The sequence below is a fragment of the Anolis sagrei genome, chromosome 1 (genome assembly GCF_037176765.1).
Source record: "Anolis sagrei isolate rAnoSag1 chromosome 1, rAnoSag1.mat, whole genome shotgun sequence".
Lineage (NCBI taxonomy): Eukaryota > Metazoa > Chordata > Lepidosauria > Squamata > Dactyloidae > Anolis > Anolis sagrei.
The window spans coordinates 16,503,345-16,524,021 of record NC_090021.1 but is presented as its reverse complement, the minus strand read 5'-3'; the positions used below and the strand labels follow the sequence as shown (position 1 = coordinate 16,524,021).

General features: G+C 41.1%; 1 protein-coding gene across 6 annotated transcripts in view; it reads right to left on the bottom strand.

Moving 5' to 3' along the window:
* The window catches only part of RTN4 (reticulon 4), a 91,355-nt gene that overhangs the window by 6,502 nt on the left and 64,176 nt on the right, over window positions 1-20,677 (bottom strand). For 5 of the 6 annotated variants that reach the window (XM_060754576.2, XM_060754575.2, XM_060754577.2 and 2 more), the window contains 2 exons: window positions 14,109-14,316; window positions 10,101-10,239 (listed from right to left, as the gene is read on the bottom strand). In XM_060754576.2, coding sequence (XP_060610559.2) covers window positions 10,101-10,239; window positions 14,109-14,316 — 347 coding nt within the window. Of the gene's footprint in view, window positions 1-10,100; window positions 10,240-14,108; window positions 14,317-19,916; window positions 20,002-20,677 lie in introns of those variants that run through there. The other variant, XM_060754580.2, reaches the window with a different exon arrangement.

The following is a 20,677-nucleotide window of genomic DNA, read 5'->3' as shown; positions in this document are numbered from 1 at the left end:
GTGGAGGCTCAAGTCCCATTATGTATAACAGCATAGCAAAGCAGGGTTCCTTATATCAAATAGAAAAATCAAAGTTTGCTTTTGGGATTTAAAAAAAATGTATTCAACCCATGGATGGTTGAATCCATGGGATGCTGAAGCCGTGAATATGGAGGACCAATTGCAATAGTACTAATACTTGAGCGCTCTAGCTGGAGCACAGCTGTGACCAGCAGTGCTGTGGAATTCAAAGAGGCACAAATGGAGGGAGAAAGGAAGAAACGTGCTAAGAGGAGGGTGCATAAAGCCAAGCCTGATGGGAACCACCTTCCACCTGGAAACCAATGTCCTCACTGTGGAAGAACATGTGGGTCAGGAATAGGGCTCTACAGTCACCTACATATCCACCGCCAAGATACTGGACTTGGAAGGGCATCATACTTGGACAATGAGGGATCACCTAAGTATGTCCAGAAAATAAAATAAATGGAAATTTGACAGGAGCATTTTCAAAGTTCAAAGGAAAAAAACATTTTTGCTTTTCACCCCGATGTTGACAATGCCACTGTTAAATAGATGCCTCTGGGGAGGATGTACCAAAAGCATGATGTTGCCAACCCAACTGTGGTTGACATCTGTGTTACAGCAATGGACTCATACATATATGGAAGGGAGCCCCACAAAAGGCTTAACTGGATCAGCAGAGTTGTGCTTATGATATAAAATGGTAATCTCAAAGGCCAAGGTCTTGCATCAGGACCTGCATACATTCCACTTAGAGAAAACTATGCTTTGTTTTTTCTGATGATCACCAGAAGGATCCTCCTCCCATTGCCCCTTAGAGACTGTCAGAGAAGGAGGAAATCAGAGAAGCATTTGGGTATGTCCATATGGTAAGGACTTTACGGTGTACCTCCCAATTCAGGGGCCCACTTTGTGTCATAATCATCACTCATACATTTAAGCATTCAAAGGGGCTCCTCACCAGGTACATCGATCAGCTGCTGGAATGTGGATGTCAACAGTAGGAAATGACTAGTTCTATCATGCTGTGTCTGCCTGTAAGAACATCGTGAGATGCTCCTCTGAACACCTAGCTCTATTCTGTAATGCAACTAAATTGATCTTGAGGCTAAGAGAAAGGAGAGTCCTGAGTGGGCGGACATCATTGCTTGAGGATGGCAGTGACTCCCTCCCTCTGCAGCAACCATAAAAAAAGATATATGCAGTTGCAAGCTGGACTCATGCCTTCACATCTCACCAAGACAATGCCAGCTAAGGTCACTGTTCTGCGGGGAAAGCAAGAATGGAGAGAGAAAAAAGGTCTGCATGATAAAGTACTGCGAAGGCAAAATGACAGGGCAGGTCATTGTCCTGCGTGTCCTTTTCCATCATTGATCAATGATCTCTCATCCTAACAATACAGACATCAAGGCAAAGGGCACCTACGAAGATGTCAGGTGTGCATAACCCAAGAATAAGTCATGCCTGAAGAAAAGGCATCCGGTGACATTTTAAAAATAGGCAAGCGTTCTGACCAGAAATTCATCATTTCTAAACTATTCTTTCTTTGCTATCAATTGGGTGCCCTTGTCAAATATATCAAAATCCAGTGAGGAAGTGGTTTATTCAGGTGGAGCAAAAATACCAGAGGAGACAGTCAGAAGGCTGAGTCTCAATCTGATCAGTGAGTGGGAGGCAAATTGGCAATCCCATATCTCCTGCTTTGAGTCACACACCAGAAGACTAAATTTAATCGTAACTGTGGAACCCACACCCACAATTTCACTTATCTATGCCCAAGGAAATAGATATTTCAATCAATACACACACACACACACACACAAAGAAGAAAACTTTCCTTTTCCCTTGGACCCTTCTCTTCCCTCCAGCGACCAAGCATGTACTTTCTAAAACATGACATCCTGCTGTTGTTCTGTTCTTATCTCTCTCCCTTTCCTTCCTTTCTCGTTCTCAGGCACTTCTAAGGCTTATTGCACCTTCGAGCCATCCCCACCTCTTCTGCTTTGAAGTTTCTGCTGAACATCCTGCTTCTTTGAAGTTTGGGTCAAGCTGCCCATTCTCTCTGAAAGCCTGATACAGTTACAGATGCAGCAGTTACCTTGGCAAGGTGCAAAGCAATGATCAATACAGTTTCCATTCTCTAACAAGTATCATTAAGCAATTATTCCAGATTTCAATCATTCCAGCCTATGTTGGTTCAAGTTGAGTGTGAAAGGATGTATCTTTTCTGTCCCCTAGTTCTGCTTGCCACTAAAACCCCCAAAATGTGGGACCCGATATTCACACAGATCAAATGCCATATGAACAATGTAAAAGGAACCTTTTACAATCCAAAGATGTAATTTAGTGCCTTTATGTGCAAGAAGAATCCTACAAGTAGCTAGCCTTCATTGTTCTCCCTGTTTAGTGGCAGGGTAAAACCCAAAACCTCAACCCATGGCTGATACCAAATGAGACACTCTCCCCTGGGTACACAAAAACTGGGTGACTTGGAAGGTGCTAAACAGATTGCACTCTGACACCATGAGATACAGAGCCAACCTTAAGAAATAGGGACACAGAGTGGAGTCTACGACATGCAAGTGTGGTGAAGAGCAAACCACAGACCACCTATTACAATACAGTCTGGATCCTGCCACATGCACAATGGAGGACCTTCTTATAGCAATACCAGTGGCAATCCAAGTAGCCAGCTACTGGTCAAAGGACATTTAGTATAATGCCAAGTCTTTTAAACTTTGTGTTTTACAACTGTACCCTCAGTTCGCTTCTGATACGAGAAATAAAATAAATTGTTCTCCCTTTTGAAGATTTGGAGAATGTTTTTAAAAATGAATAGCAGGATGGCTTGTCAGCAATAAAGAGAAATACTCAATTTGTGTGAGCTCTTTATTGGTCAGACGTTTCTTCTTTGCCATCAAAAGCAACATAGGCCACAATTGCAATCTACAAGCTTTAAACTGGTCCAGCGTACCTATCCGAATGCATCTCTTTCTACGTCTCACCTTGGAGTTTAAGATCTTCTGGGGAGGCCCTGCTCTCGGCCCCACCTCTGTCTCAAAAACGTTTGGCAGGGACAAAGGGCAGGTCCTTCTCGGTGTTGGCCCCCCACCTGTGGAACTCACTCCTTGGGGAAATTAGGTCATCTACATCTCTCCTCATCTTTAGGAAAAAATTAAAAACCTGGATGTGGGTCCAGGCCTTCGAGTAATTAAGTGGACAATGACAATAACAATATTGACAATGGCTTGGAAATGGATTATGGATAAGTTTGATGGAGCATTGATGGAGTTTTTGGCTACTAATGGCCATTAAAGTGGTAATTCTTAGTAGTTTTTAATTGTATTGTTTAATGTTTTTAACTATTTATAATTGATTGCTTGTTTATTATGTATTTCATGATGTATTTATTGTGGCATCGAATCGCTGCTGATTGGAAGCAGCCCTGAGTCCCCCCTAGGGAGTTGAGAAGGGCGGGGTACAAGTGTTCGAAATAAATGAATAATGAATAAATAAATAAACTGTAAGTAACCAACAACTAAACACAATAAGCAACTATACTTCTCAAGCAGAATGTCAGGATTTCGAAAGACAACATAGATTTCTTGGATCTGGTGCAAACATAGAAAAAGCACAACATGGGATAGCATGATTCTTGCTCTCTCAAGACACCCAAAGTCTTGAGATTTTAAAAGATGGATAATGGTTGTAAAATATGAGAATACACAATGCCTAAGTCTCAAAAGTCCATGAAAATGCTAAAAAGATTGCCAGTGATCAGAAGGTGGAGATTGCGCTCCTCGTTTAATTTCTTCCATCTCTGGCGACTATGTTTCCAAAGCAGACATCATACTAGACACCGTGTTATGGCCTAACCATGGTTAAGAAATCCGTTCCTATGTTTACCAAGTTTGGTCCCAACTTCTATAATTATGGCTTGTCAAAATGGGCATTGCAGAAAACCACCATTAGCAAACAACACGGTTCACAAATACACTTCACAGCACCATTTTTTAACAAAATTCACAGCTTGTGTCATCAATTCATATTATGGTACACCTAGCCACTGTACAGTTTCCCTGGGCACAATTCAGACATCATCTGACAGTCTACACAAGACAGAAAAGTGATTAATGCAGGGAAGTTTTTTAAGCTACACAAAATAAAAGCAAGCAAGCTCTTCTTGGCTCAAAACTACGACTCCTTTTATTGCACAGCAAAAAAAAAAAAAACCTCTTAGCTGCAGAGAAATGCATCAAAAACTCATCATAACATATATACTATTTTTGAGTCTGTATTTCATGTACAGGCCACATGACCTTGGAGGTGTCTATGGACAATGCCTGCTCTTTTACTTAGAAATGGAGATTAGCACCAACCCCCAGTCAGACTTGACTGGACTTAATTAATATCAGGGGAAAACCTTTACCTTTACCATTTCATATACATGGCCAAATCATGCAAAAACTCTATATGAAAATCCTGACTGTGATACTGTTTCCTTTATCCTCTGACTCTTGGCATTCTATCATATCTGCTTCCAAGACCCAATAAAGCAGCCGTGTTTTTGAGATCAGCCCTTTCTTTTGGAAACCACAGGCATGTCCTACATAGACAGCAAGTCAAGGTAAAGCCACAAAGAGTTGAGCTGTTCCAGCATTAAACTTTGAAAATACCCAAAAGACTGAATGACTGTATAGCATAGCTCACATAAAAAAAACCCAACCATAGTTCAAGGCTGTTCATGCCCACAGTGAGTATTTTAGCCTTTAAGGTGTCCCAAAGTGTTGCAACTGACTCACGGTCAGGGTTACCCTCCTAAATATAGAACAGAACCGCTGTTTACTTTGGCTTGATTTATACACAACTGATTAGAAAAGAGCCATCCAAACACTGACGTCATCTGTGAAAGAACTCAAAATGTCCAACTGGCACGTGGATTCCACTCTGAATGTATTTTCTGCCTACGCAAATTAATTACATTATGTGGAAGTAAGAGAGCTAACTTACTCATTGTAGGTCATAACTTGATCAAATGTTGCTATGACTAAACCCACCAGCGCCTTCCTCTTCAGTATCATGCAGATTCTGCAGGCCCTACCCAGATCCCCAGAGACTTGGGGCTAGTTGTTATGCCAACTCTGAATGAGTGACCCATAACAGCATAGCTGGGAGCCCCTGAGATCTGATCCACTTGGCAAGACTTTTCAGGCAGCTGTTAGTTAGTCCAGGGGTGACCTATAGTTCAGTGGATGTAATGTGAGACTTCGTTCACTAGGACCAGAGTCCAAAACAAAATGGTAGCACAAAGGGACTTCTGTACACGTCCAGTCAAGGACAAGCTCTACTCCTACTTTGTCCATAAGCTATTTAATCCAATATGGAGAAGGGACTGGGAGAAGTATCTACTTCCTGGTTTTGTTGAACAAAACTTTCTCCATCCACCTACAGATCTAATGATATGTCACAATTTACATTCTGGCCATGTTGGACTGCTTTCTTTCAATGAATAGATGATGGAACTGGCATCTTTCAAGTCATCTGCATTTCCCGAATTAGATAAATCAAGGAAGGCCAGCTGTGCTTATAATTAGTAGCAGTAGTATTAGTATTTATATCCCTCTCACTCAAAGTAGACACTACGTATTCACAAGTCCTACAATGTGATTCTATGATCAATGTCCAGCAGAAGCTGGTCACAGAGTCACAATGGAGGATCGAGACCAGGTATGGACAAACTTTGGTCCTTCGGGTGTTTTGGACTACAACTCCCATAATTTCTAACAGCCTCAGGCCCTTTCCTTTCGCCCCTCAGCCGCTTAAGCTGATTCAGAAAATTGCATTGGATAGACCACATCAGCTATAGTTTCTGATACAGAACATGTGCCATCCAGTAGTTGCCGTCTTCTCACCCACAGAAAACCATAAGAGGGTTTCACGAGACCAGTCGCTTTCATTGCAATGGTGTAGTCATAGTGAGACTGTGGATCATATTTTAGTTCTTGCGGGCCACTGGTGGTCCACAGACCACAGGTTGGGAACCACTGGTCTACATTGACAAGATACAGCATAATTGTACGCTCACAGAGTTAAGTGGCAATTGGATAAATGTTGTCCAATTAGTGAGCTACACCACTAAGTCCTGACTGTGAGAGCTGTTCAGCAGTGGAACTCTCTGCCCCAGAGTGTGGTGGAGGCTCCTTCTTTGGAAGCTTTTGAACAGAGGCTGGATGGCCATCTGTTGGGGGTGCTTTGAATGCGATTTTCCTGCTTCTTGGCAGGGGGTTGGACTGGATGGCCCATGAGGTCTCTTCCAACTCTATGATTCTATACCAACTCAAAAATTCCAAAATGCCAAATTTGCCAACTTCTATAGTTTCCTTTTCTTAGTCTCTCTCTCCCCCCCCCCCCCCCCCCGCCAATGTGTTTTGGGTCAGATCCTTTGGACTTTTATGTTATGCTACTGAAGCCTGGCTCAAGGATAAAGCTGAGTAAGATCAGATAACAATTGGGAATCATCAGCAAATGGACCAACCCAGACAATTGAAATTCCAAACCCACAAAGTCACTGTGTAGCAAACTTCGGCCATATAAAGGAAAGAGAATGAAACAGATAGCCATCAGTCAATAATTACACAAGAGTACCAGGCAGTAACTGAAGGTTTCTGATAAGGAGACAGTTGATCTTTCAGCTCTGTCGTGGTTGTGGATAAAGGCCGCAGAAGTGTTTGTACTGACAGTGGAAAAGAGCGCTCAAGTCACCATCCACTCTCAGTTGAAATGCTCCAATGAAAATAAAAATAACAACAACAACAACAAGGTCCTTCCTATCAACACTCTGAACTGACCACTGGTCCTGCCTTCTCCAGTCTTCTCCTAAGCAACCATTACTGTTCCTGCAAATAACAAGGTCAATGGGCAAACTTTGGCCCATTGGGCAAACTTTAGGAAAGGGCCCGAGGCTGTTAGGAATCGTGGGAGTTGAAGTCTAAAACACCTGGAGGGCGTTGCTCATGCCTGGTGTATACAGATAGGATTTTTAAAAGAACGACCTTGCAATGTTTAAGCTACTTTGAGACATACATGGTTTTAACTTCTTTTTTGTTGTCATTTGCTGCCAAGTTGAATACAGTTTAGGGAGAAACTACGAATGAGTGACCTTGCAAATTCAGGCCATGGCTTCAGATTCAATCAATCCACCTGCAGCAAGGTTTCCCTCTTTTCCTACTGCCTTCCACTTTGTTGATGTTGAGTGCCTTCAAGTGACTTACAGCGACCCTAAGGTGAACCTGTCACAGGGCAAGATTTGCTCAGAGGATTTGCCTTTGCCTCCCTCTGAGGCTGAGTGTGACTTGCCCAAGATCAGCCAATGGCTTCCCATAGTTGAACAGGGATTCAAACCTTTAATCTCCAGAGTTGTAATCCAAAGAATAAAGCACTGCATTATGTTGAAGCATATTTATAATTGGGTTTCTGTAAGTGTTTTCGGGCTGTATGGCCATGTTCTAGAGGCATTCTCTCCTGATGTTTCGCCTGCATCTATGGCAAGCATCCTCAGAGGTTGTGAGGTCTGAGTAAGACTGTCATAGACCTCACAACCTCTGAGGATGCTTGCCATAGATGCAGGCGAAACGTCAGGAGAGAATGCCTCTAGAACGGTGGTTCTCAACCTGGGGTCCCGAGATGTTTTTGGCCGACAATTCCCAGAAATCCTAACAGCTGGTAAACTGGCTGGGATTTCTGGGAGTTGTCGGCCAAAAACATCTGGGGACCCAAGGTTGAGAAGCACTGCTCTAGAACATGGCCATACAGCCCGAAAAAACCTACAGCAACCTAGTGATTCCAGCCATGAAAGCCTTCAACAATACAAATTTGTAATTTTCACTGAGTCATATCATTTCATGATGTGTCCAAAGGATGACAGTCTCATTTTAGTCCTCTTGGTTTCTAGTATGAGTTCAATCCTAATTTGCTTCTCTTGTGATTTGCTCTAAGACTCAAGAGATTTAATTGTTTAGCTAGAAAGTAGACATGTGCTAGAAAATAGCCACTGGTGGCACAGCAGGTTAAATTGCTGAACTGTTGAACTTGCTGACTGAAAGGTCGGTGGTTCGAATCTGGGGAGCGGGTTGAGTTCTTGCTGTGAGACCCAGCTTCTGCCAACCTAGAAGCTTAAGCAGCTGAGGGGGGAAAGGAAAGGACCTGAGGCTGTTAGTAATCGTGGGAGTGGAAGTCCAAAACACCTGGAGGGCCAAAAATTTTCCCATGCCTGGTGTAATCTGTCATAATAAACATGTTAGTATGTCAATTTTTCTACATAATTTCAACCCTATTAAATTTAAATCCAAAAGCTATTAGAAAATACTGTTAAGTCTCATATAGGTTTTAAAAAGTATATTAAAAATTCAAAAGTCTATTGCCCTGCAGTTTAAATTGCGCTACTCCAGGAATGACCAAGGTTTTGGGCATCAGAAAAGCATTCAAGCATTTTTTTCTCTCTTCTTGAAGCACTTTCTACGTGCTCCACAGCATATAAACCTGCATAGTTATGTAAGGCTTTCGAGGCATTCAAGAGCAGCAGACTGAGCGAGTGAGAGAGACAATTACTCCAGTGGAAAAAGGAAGATTTTACTGACAGCCAAAAGGGGTTTTTTTTTAATAGCAGAAGACATTTTGGTTGAAATGTTCATCATTTTATCCAACTAGGCTTAGTAAAGTGCACCTCTAAATAAGTGAGATGTAACACCAGGGAGGTGGTTGATACTCAAAATGTTGCATGGATGCCACTGCTTTGTGTAACTCCCACTAAAAGGATTTGCAGTGCTTTTCTGTACAAGGATGCCATTCTACATTAGAAAGTGGCTTGTTCAACAAACAAGTTTAATTACATCTAGAGACAATGCAACTATGCTTGGCCCTAACATCTGCATTGCAGCTTCAGATGGAGATACACAATGTGGAGCAGGCATAAGCAAACTTCAGCCCTCCAGATGTTTTGGACTTCAACTCCCACCATTCCTAACACCCGGTAGGCTCTTAGGAAATGTGGGAGTTGACGTCCAAAACACCTCAAGAGCTGAAGTTTGCCCATGCCTGATGTATAAGATACCAAGGTCATGCTGGCTGTATCTAAATGATGCACTCATGTTCAGCTGAGAAGACATACATCTCTGATACAAATGCAAAGAAGGGTGAAATGAGTGGCCCTTCGGGTATTATTGGACTGCAAATCCCAGCAGCCCTAGCCAACAAAACAATCATAGAAAATACTGGGAACTACAGTTCCAAAAACAGTTGAAGGACCAAAACAATTCCCACCCCTGTATACAAAATGAGCACTCCCCATTCCCAGACACACAGAACCATCTATGCATCATGCAAGTCATGTGAACAGGCTGACATATATTCCCATGCCATTCCCTTCTTCACATATCTCCTTAAATTGCATCAATTACTAGTGATGTCATTTAATTATATATGCTCCTCAACAACACTTTGAAAGCAAGCTTCTTCTAAACAATAATTCTCAAATACAAATACATGGGCCACAATTACTTGCCAAACCAGCTATGCTTTAAGGTGGAGGCTGTGTAGAGGCCAAAATGCCTTCAACTGATCATTAGAACTTCAAAACATATAGTGTCATGTGCGTTCCTCAGGAACAAAGAAAGCTGCCTCATTGATATGGTGTTTCATCTATTCAAATATTCTCCAGTTTTACTGATTTACTGATAGCAGCTCTCCTAAGCCTTTCTGATGTTATATGGCAGATCCTTGCCATGGGTCCAACGTTATTGGGCTTTCAAACTCAAGATGTTGTCGCTCCATGTGATTTTTTCCCATCCTATAGTCCAGTGGTTTTCAACCTTTGGTTCCTCCAGGTGTTTGGGACCTCAACTCCCAGAGGCCTCAGCCATTTGGGTCCACTTTTAGGAATTTTGGGAGCTAAAGTCCAAAACACCTGGAGGACCAAAGGTTGACAACCTATAGTCACTGCAGGCCAGTTAGGATATCATTCCTTCTCCCAGCCCTTTCTAGCATCGCACAAGTTTACTGTAATATTTCTACACTCAAGAAAGATTGAAGATGTATCTTACCTTTAGAGAATCCACTAGGTCATCCACTAAGAAGAGGCGCCTGAGCTCCTTGACTCCGCTATTGAAGTGGCCGAGCACAACATTGCTGTATTTTTGGACGATCTCTTCAGACACAGCGACATCTTTATCCAAATAAGCCCTGAAAAAAGGGAAAATGCCATTTACAAGACACAGTTTGGCAACAGGAGTTTTTCAAAGTGTCCAAATTCTCAGTCAAAGCACAATGGGAACAACAGAAAGGCCAAAGTACCCAAGAAACATGCAGATGAACAGATTTATGCATGGACCGTTCTATAAATTAAGACACCAAAGTGGCAGTTAAACTGTTTGTTAGTTCTAAGACCTGGCATGATTAGTTAATTAAGCTGCAATTAAACTGAAGAAACAAAGACTGACCATTTAAAGCTGAGTAGCAAAGGGCAAACCAATAATATCATTAAGAAAGACTTAATTAATGAAAACCAGTATCTTTTTGGGTTAACAACTGCAAAAGGTATTTTACCTATTCTCAAAGAGTGGCTTTCTATAGCAGGGCATCTGATTATCGTAATGTGTTATCTCAGATATTTTGTTTTTAAACAATCAGTGTTTCCACTTTCTGTATCCCAAATTCCAATTAAAGGGGAGGACTTACTGCATATATAAACATGTTTATACAGTGGTTCATTGAGACCTGAAAATTATTACAAGGGTTCCTCTACGTTAAAAACATTGAGAAAGATTGTGTTGGCTCTACTCATTAAAATGTTTGCCCTTTCTTGTAAGGATAGGGTAGAGGAAATTCCTTCATAGTAACTGTGCCCTAAAGTTACTGAAGCTGTCTTTTGTAGAGAGGACACACAATCCGGTTTGACAGCCTTATGACAGCCATGAATATTTTTAGATGTTCCTGGGCAATCATTTAGTAGGAAAAGACATTATAGTCACTGAGTGTCGGTGTTGTGCTTCATCATTAAGATGTGCCAATTAGTAGGGAGAGAGGATAGGATTAGAGCAAGAAATGGTAACTGCACACATATGGGGCATACTAGACCTATATGGGACATCTGAGAGCCATACCCATGAACCACCAACTCTATCATCATAATTTCACCACCACCAACACCTTGTAATTTTTGTTGGCCAAAATCGGCCTCCACACCTGCAATTTAACCTGTTTTTTATCCAAGTGAGGTAATGTTTTTGATCTAGGACAGTGGTTCTCAACCTTTGGTCCTCCAGGTGTTTTAGACTTCAGTTCCCATAATTAGAATAATAGAATCATAGAGTTGGAAGAGACCTCATGGGGCATCCAGTCCAACCCCTGCCAAGAAGCTGGAAATTCCTAAAAGCTGACTGGGATTTCTGGGAGTTAAAGTCCAAAACACCTGGAGGACCAAAGGCTGGGAACGAACCACTGATCTAGGAGCTAAAGCAAGTTTACTTCTGATTTGCTCCCCATGTTTGTTTTGTTCTAAAAAGATATTGGGTAGTACCATATGGCTCTAGGAAGCTCTGACATGATAACGGGAACTGAATTTTCCCAATCCCTACATTAAAAGTTTAGCAATGAAAGAAAATGAAGCAAGTGCTCTAAATTCTATTGTTAGTCCCCACTGACTCAATGGGAACTGGGTAAATTACATGTATTCAATGCAAACCCAAAATATTCAACATGTCTACTCTTAGATGGGAATTAACAACTGCATTTAAGCCAATGGAAGTAAACTACATGAAAACAACTATATCTCAGTAACACTTATTCTAATTGGTGACATCCAAAATGTACTACAAGTGAGTAAGACTAATGAAACCATAAAAGCCCATGTTTACTGTCACAAACACACAAAAATCTGGAATTCTTGTGTATGTTTACAAGCAGTACTCATGTGCCTGCTGTCCAATCCTGCCTAGCACAAGGAGCAACTTTGGTGACCAGTTAGTCAACATGAAGACAAATCTTTGTGTTACATTTTGATAAGGACTTATCATCGAAATAAACTAGGAATCACTATCAGGTTCAAGATCCCACTCAAGAGTTTGACTTATTTGGAGAACAACATAATCCCAAGAGCCCACATTCAGATACAAAGGTATTTCTTCCTGGTCATTTTCTGAATACAGGCGAAGAAAAGTGGGAATGATGGGACAACATGCAGTTAGCATTGCTCCTTGTGGACACCAAGTCAGGATTCTCTAGAGTCCTGGTTTACTCTTTTGAGCAGACATGACTGGCATCTACAAAACTAATGCCACAACTATGTACCTAATAAGAAAAAGGGAACAAAGGTTCAAACACATTGAAGGAGATGGTCAAAGAAAAAAGAAGGATGACATGGTTAGCCCACTGAGGGAAATGGAACAGAGCTATGTGGAGGATCAAGATAAGAAAGACTTTAAGCTGTTCAGATATAGGCTTGGGTACAGAGTTTCCCTTAGCTGGTTTTGATAAGCTATTATTACCATAGCTCTTATGTAGTTGTTGCCACAATTAGAAAAACTGCATGAATATTTAAGAAAAGCACAACATTATTACAGGAAGCAAATCTTGGCTCTCAACTAGGGATACTTATGTAGAAGCAAGGCCTATGTAATTGGGACTTAGTTGTAAGAAAACATATGTCCTCTTTGTTGCTCTATATCATAAACAAGCTACTGATTATAATTCATTCATTGATGGGTTTTGTTAGCTTATGAAAATTACAAAAAAAACCTAGAATAAATGCAGGTATTAATACAGGTAAACATATTACGACATAAACTATTGGGCTTAACACAACTGCACACGTTGAGTGGGGGGAGATGTTATTGGTGTTACTTCCAAAATCAAAAACCAATCATGACTGTAATGTGAATAGATGGAAATCCTGGATGTGTAAAATTATGAGACAGTGATCCAGCATGCATTTCTTGATCCAGCATGCATTTCTTGGAGCACTTGCAGGTGTAGATAGCAGAGAGATGTTTTCTGGACAGCTGCTTAATTGCACTGGTTCTTTTTGGTCTCTTACATCACAGTGGCCAACACACATAACACTGGCCAATATACATTCTGGTGCTTCAAATGTTAAACCTGTTTCTAGGCACTGAATGTTTGGTTTGGTTGTTTCTAGGTATTAAATGTTTGCTTTTATGTATGCTGGAACTCACCCTGAATCCCCTTGGGGAGATAGGGTGGAATACAAATAAAGTGTTGTTGTTGTTGGATATATTTGACCAAAAATGGCATCAGTCTTTCCCTATCAGCTCTAGTTTTTGCCATATGCAACCTTCATCTGCTCGCCCATAGAAAATCATGATAACCATATCTAAGAAACTAAAGCTGATGTGGTCTATCCAATGCAATTTTCCGAATCAATGCTCCAAATAACCCCTGAGACAGGTCAAAAACCAAGATACCAAAAAAAAGGTTTTTGGGTGTGAAATAAATCTATCTCAGTGGTTCTCAACCTGTGGGTCCCCATATGTTTTGGCCTTCAACTTCCATAAATCCTAACAGCTGGTAAACTAGCTAGGATTTCTGGGAGTTATAGTCCAAAACACCTGGGGACCCACAGATTGAGAACCACTGATCTACCTGGAGGTGCCCACTAGTGGTACTTGGCAATTCTGCCTAAGCACTACCCAACTACACACTCTCTCGCTGCCCTCAAATACAGAGTTCAAATTCTGGCACAAAGTTTCATCTCTTACAATGTCCTCAATGTTATATTAAATCTGATTAAAAATAAGACTATGCAGGAATTCAGTAACAAAGGCCTAAGTCCAACTGTTTATTCCAACTAGGAGAGATGGACTGAATCCGTGGGAATCAAGTAAACACTGCATTACCAGTTTCCCATTGATTCAATCTGTGAACTCAAAATTGGGCCTAATAACTAGATATAGGTAAAGAGTTGGCTGTGAAATAAGCTCTATACTTCAATATGAATTAACCTCCACTATCAAATTATCCAAAAGAGGCAACACACCCTTGCATATTCTTTCATCAGCATGTACCAACTGTGAGTAGTGCAGAAATACACTCACCTGAATGGATGGCCTTCGTCAGACTTCTGGATTGCCTGGATAACTCCCTTGTATATCCTTAAACTGATGGTGACTGACAGGAGAGCCAAGGCAATGTAAGCGACTACACTCACGATACTGAACACCGTTAAAGAAAGCAGGAGGAACAAGCTGGCTCCAAACACTACGCCCGTCTTCTTAACGTCTCGCCAGTAAAGGAGGTCAACAACTAGAGAGATTTAAAGGAAAGGTTGTTAAAAGGCATGTTCTTCAGTACCAGCACAGATCAGTACAACATTCATAAATACACCAAATGTGTATGACTGTATACAGGCAGATGCATGACCATACACCCCTCACATAACAAAACAAGCATGCATACATAAATATACACACACACTTAGATTTCCATATTTCAAGAGAAATTAGATATACAGGACATACAATACCACTATACCAGTGGTTCCCAACCTGTGGCCTGTGGACCACCAGTGGCCCCCAAGAACTAAAATATAGTCTGTGGTCTCATTGTTACTACACCGTTGCAATGAGAGTGACTGGTCTCACGAAACCCTCTTATAGTGTCAAGACAACGGGGATGTTGGGAGGGGAGAGGCTGAAGACCCATGAAAGGCACAACAACAAGCCTCATGAGTGCTGCTTCTCCTCCTTCTCCCTCTCCCTGAGCAGAGCCGTTCCATGTGGTACCTGGAAGTGGGAGCGCTTTGGTGTCTTTGTTTTTAGGCCTGTTTCTGGGGTTATTTGGGGTGCTGAATCAGAAAATTCCATTGGATAGACCACATCAGCTTGAGATTATTAAATATGGTTTTCTGTGGGCGAGCAGATGGTGACTACTGGATGGTATACATTTTGTATCCGAAATTAGAGCTGATGTGGTCTATCCAATTCTAAGTAAGTCACCTAGGTATTCAGTTATTACTGTTTGCTCTTCCTTGTTTAGTATTTGGAAGGTTTTAAAAAGGGCAAGTTCATCTTCATCCCAATGCAATTTTCTGAATCAGCATCCCCAAATAACCAAACCAAATCTAGAGTTGACCAAAAACCGATTAGTAACCCTTTTGGTACTAACGTTGGAGAGTGGTCCCTTGGCCAAAGTGGTCCATGGTCAAGTGGTCCCTGATCAAAAAATAGGTTTGGGAACCACTGAATTGTACCCAATGACTACAGAAATTTAGTAATAAGTTCCTGAAGTGGAGAATAACAACTATATTGGCAGACTTCTATATCTTCAGGTTCTGGATCCATTGATTCACACACACCCCTCCAGGGAATGATTTAAAAAAAAAAATCCAAAAACTTTGACATTGTATAAGGGACACCATTTTACTATGCCATTGTATACAATGGGACTTGAGCCTTCACAGATTTTGGTATCAAAAGGGGCCCTGGAACCAAACTCCAATGGACAATAAGGTAATCAAATTACTAAATTTCACTTGTGTTTCCTCACTTATCATTGTGATATTAACCCTCTACCCAGATGGAGGTTGCCACCTCCCAGAAGATAATGATAGCCCCCAATCTTACTGCAAAGGAAATGTATTCTTGTGCTTCCAATACAATATAAATACCCTCTCCTTATGGTTTGGGAAATGGGGTAGAAGTAACAAATATGAGCCCTCAGATTCCTGGACAACCAGAACAAGCACTGCCAACATTTTGAACATTTACTTTTTCAAGTGACAATTGGTTTTTATCAAGGCAAAAACAAAGCCTCTTCCCAACATACACAAAGGGTTTGATTAGTCATCGAACCCTCCAATAAAACATGGTGTAGGGGTTTGCAAATGAGAAAATCAGGCCCAAACCCACACATCAAGCTAAGAGGATCAGGGCGAAGTGTGAACAGCACCTTCAAGAAGGCACTGCAATTCCACCTGTTGTGACAATCGATGTCTATCTTCTCTACTACTTAATATGTTTCATATCTAAGTTGCTGCAGAACTTATGAACAATTCTATTCTTCTTTTGAGAAGGAGAGCAGAACACAAATTTAACCCCAAAAACATAAACTAAATTAAGCCCATTTAGTACTACGTTTCCAATCCTCTAGTGCATCCATTGCAAATAGAACTGAGCAAAACTCAGCATACTCAAGGGCATCAAATGCTCCAAATATGAATATGCATGAGACGTGTTAAATTGAGTCATAACGTGGCAGTGAAATTGCTATGTATTTTGACCTTGTTTCTCAATGAAACATGTGATTCACTAGTATCTGAATCACATCTAACTGCAGCAAAAGGAGAACAGCACATACTCACTCAAACATTCAACAAATCCCTAGTATCCAAGGTATAATCTACACCACGGGATTTTAACATCATGAGTGTACCTCAAATGTTAAACATTTACAATGTCACTATGCCACTATCTTGTAAACAACCCCTACCTTCTGGAAGATTAGCCATTTTTGGTGCATCTACACTGCAGAATTAATGCATTTTGGCACCACTTTCACTGGCTAAGGGCCGTGAAAATCTCCAGTTCCATGATTCCATAACATTGAGCCATGGCAGTTATGGTGGCGTCAAACTGAATTCCTTCAACAGTACAGATGTGTATGAATAGTAATAAAAGGGGATTAAAATCAATGTGGTCAAAAATACTCAATGACAGCAAGCTCTGGGTGTTCTGTAGGGTGCCTTCAAGATATTGCTGACTTATGGGGACTCAAAGGCAACCGTATTATGAGCTTTTCTTGGCAAGATTCATTCAGAGTAGGGTTGCCATTGCCCTCCTCTGAGGCTGAGAGTGTGACTTGCCCAAAGGTACCCAACAATGGGTTTTCCTGGCACCCAACAATGGGTTTTCTTGGCCAAGCAAGGACTCAAACACTCGCCTCTCAGGGTCCAAGTCCAAAACCCAAACCGCAACACCACACTGGCTCTCAGTAGGAGCTGCATCAACAAATTATCAGCTTCAAGAAATTATCAGCTCCAAGCCAGGCTTTCTTGACAGCTGGTCCCATTATAACTTGGCTTTTGGTGAAGTGAGTAACAAACACACCCATAATTGCATGAAAGAGGGGGCTGTTCAATTATTATTTGCATTCTTGTGATAGGAAAAAATAAAATGCAAAGCAGAAGCAGCCTCAAAGGACTGGTTTCAAAAACCTATCTGCTTTACAAGTTATTGGAGAATATATGGATGAATGTCTTCCAAGCCCAGCTTTGTATATATTTAGACACGTCCCCAAAAATCCTGTGTTTTTCTGCAATGAATCCTTCTCAGTCACTAAAACCTAACCAGCAGATCCTCAAATATAATCAACATTAATTTAATATAGTGTATTTGCTCATTGTTGTCATATTCATTTATATCCTGCCTTTTCCCCAGTTTGAAAATCAAGCCAAGCTTTCAACGTTAAAATCATAGAATCGTAGAGTTGGAAGAGACCTTGTGGGCTATCCAGTCCAACCTCCTGCGAAAAAGCAAGAAAATTGCATTCAAAGCACCCCCGACAGATGGCCATCCAGCCTCTGTTTAAAAGCCTCCAAAGAAGGAACTTCCATCACACTCTGGGGCAGAGAGTTGCACTACTCCCACAGTCAGGAAGTTCTTCCTAATGTTCAGGTAGAATCTCCTTTCCTCCAATTTGAAGCCATTGTTCTGCATCCTAGTCTACAGGGCAGCAGAAAACAAACCCTCCTCTCTATGACTTCCCCTCACATCTTGATACAGTACATGGCCCTCATCATGTCTCCTCTCAGTCTTCTCTTATGCAAGCTAAACATGCCCAGCTCTTTAAGCCACTCCTCATAGGGCTTGTTCTCCAACACCCTTGATTATTTTAGTCCCCTCTTCTCTGGACACATTAATTAGACTCTCAATTAAATGGCACCCATGGGGATTGGTAGATGCCAGATAAATGTAATTTCTAGTTGCTTGAGAAATACTATTAAAATAGGGCTAAACTCTGTATTGACTTGACAGTAATATTGAAATGCACTAATTAAGACAAATAATAATAAACATAACTTAATGTAACACAGTTTTACGGTATTATAAAAACAGCTTTATGAATGCAGTATGTAATTTCACTTAACTTTTTGTCAGTTGCTTGAGAGTCTACAATAAATAACAATTCACATAATACAAAACTATTTAAACATTAGCTTCAATGACAAAAACATAACCCATTACCAAACAACAAGTAAAACTCGAACACATTATAAGTAAAATAATTGGTTATTATTGTATATACAAGTCCCTACACCAGTGATTCCCAACCTGTGGTCCGTTGACCACCAGTGGTCTGCAAAAACTAAAATATGGTCTGCGGCCTCACCATTACTACGCTGTTGCAAAGACCAACTGCTCTCATGAAACCCTCTCATAGTGCCAAGGCTTATTAAATATGGTTTTCTGAGTGCAAGCAGATGGCAATTACTCGATGGCATATGTTCTGTATCAGAAACTAGAGCTGATGTGGTCTATCCAATGCAATTCTCTGAATCAACACCCTAAGTAACCAAACCGAATCTAAAGTTGACCAAAACTGATTTGTAACCCTTTTGGTACTAATGTTGGAGAGTGGTTCCTGGTCAAAAAAAAATTGGAACCACTGCCCTACATAGTAAGGATTACACTGGTTTATATGTACCCAAGCACAGAATTTATTATTATGTGTACATAAACTATTAGTAAACAAGTAAAAAAGTCACACATATATATGTCTTTACATGTTCATAGGAGGTTAAACCGCTGAGCTGCTAAACTTGTTGACCGAAAGGTCACAGGTTCAAATCCGGGGAGCGGCATGAGCTTCCGCTGTCAGCCCCAGCTTCTGCCAACCTAGCAGTTCGAAAACATGCAAATGTGAGCAGATTAATAGATACCATGGGAAGGTAGCGGCGCTCCATGCAGTCATGCTAGCCACATGACCCTGGAGGTGTCTACGGACAACGCCAGCTCTTCGGCTTAGAAATGGAGATGAGCACCATCCCCCAGAGTCAGACACGACTGGACTTAATGTCAGGGGGAAACCTTTACCTTTACCTTTACCTTACATGTTCATATAGCCAATTATAATACTTATTAACCTGCTGGATCTTTTGCTTGTTTATTAATAGTTCATGTACATATTATAGCCAATTCTATGCTTGCATACAATAGTTAAACCAAGATCCTTTTCCTCAAGACCTTACAACTGTAACAGACCTGTTTTTCAGTGTTACAGCAATTGATTCATAGATATCTCAAAGGAAAAGGCTCTGTGTTTCAGCCAAGACAAATATATCCTTTGAGAGGAAGAGACAGGGAAAGCATATTTCAATCAGCATATGCCCAGAGGCAAATGTATTTTGCGTCCAAATGCTGAAGGAACAGTAAATTCTTGAAAAGAACCAAATAACACAAAGGTCTTGTTCAGAAGCAAATACTGCTGACTACATTTGGTAAGCAATGACCGTCCCTTGGTTTGTCTAAAAATAGCACATGGCCAGCATTGCATTGCGCCTGCCATACGGAGCTCATCCAATTACAATTTCCCCCTTCTCTCTAAATGCAAGCCTCTTGGGAAGCCAGAGCTCTGCAATCTTCCTATTAAGACCGAGTTTTTATGTATATATACATATTTATCTGCAATTTGCAGCTGTTGTTGCAAAATGAGGATTTCACATCTATCCTGTCTGTACATTTTTCCCCATCAAAGCAAGCAAAGCAAGGGGAGAAAGCAAGTCAAACCGTGAAGACTGGATACAAAGAGGGAGAAATGAAACAAATCCCTCGAAGCTGAAGAACGCAGAGCGCACCATTGTTAAGCACTGCACACACAACCACACAACTGCATCCACGCTCGCTCACCGCTTCTGGCATCCATTTTGAGGGTGTCGCTTGCACACGCACAGACCCTGCACAGCTGACAAGCAAATCTTTCCACTTCCTGCTAGGGCACTCAAAGGTCACCAGATATCTATATATATGCGTGTGCAAGTGCCTGCTGCCCTGTCTCACCAACACACAATAAAGAAACTCCTTGGCTACCGTGGAATATACAAGACATCATCCGATAGCTATTTCCATCGCAGTTCCTTGGAATGCAGAACATATGTTTGCAGCTATACAGCTATGCTCTACATTTAGAAACGGAGAAAAGGGAGGAACAGCTGCCAGCCAGCATTGTGTTTAGAGGACCACTTAATAACATGTATTGGGTGATGCTGCCTATATAGTACTGTCCCTGTTTAATTACAATTTGCAATTTTATGATTGCAACATTGATTTTGGAACTAATTCCGCAATTGCAAGACTGCATTAGAGTGGGAAACCCTCTGGAAATGCTGCACATTCTGATGCTTTTAAACATACCATATATCTGTTTTCAGCAAGTGTTTAACAATGGAGTTGGGATATTTTTGTTTTTTGAGAGGGTGTCTTTATCCCCTTCTCTTCCTCCATGAAATAACAACAATTACTGGCACAAAGCAGTAAAGGTGGTCCCAATGGTGATCGGCACACTGCACAACCAAATAATTTTTCTAATTGCTTTAAACAAGAAAATATGGCTGACATTCCACTAAAGCATGGTGCAGTGCTGTAAATAGCAACCTTGTACAACAACAACA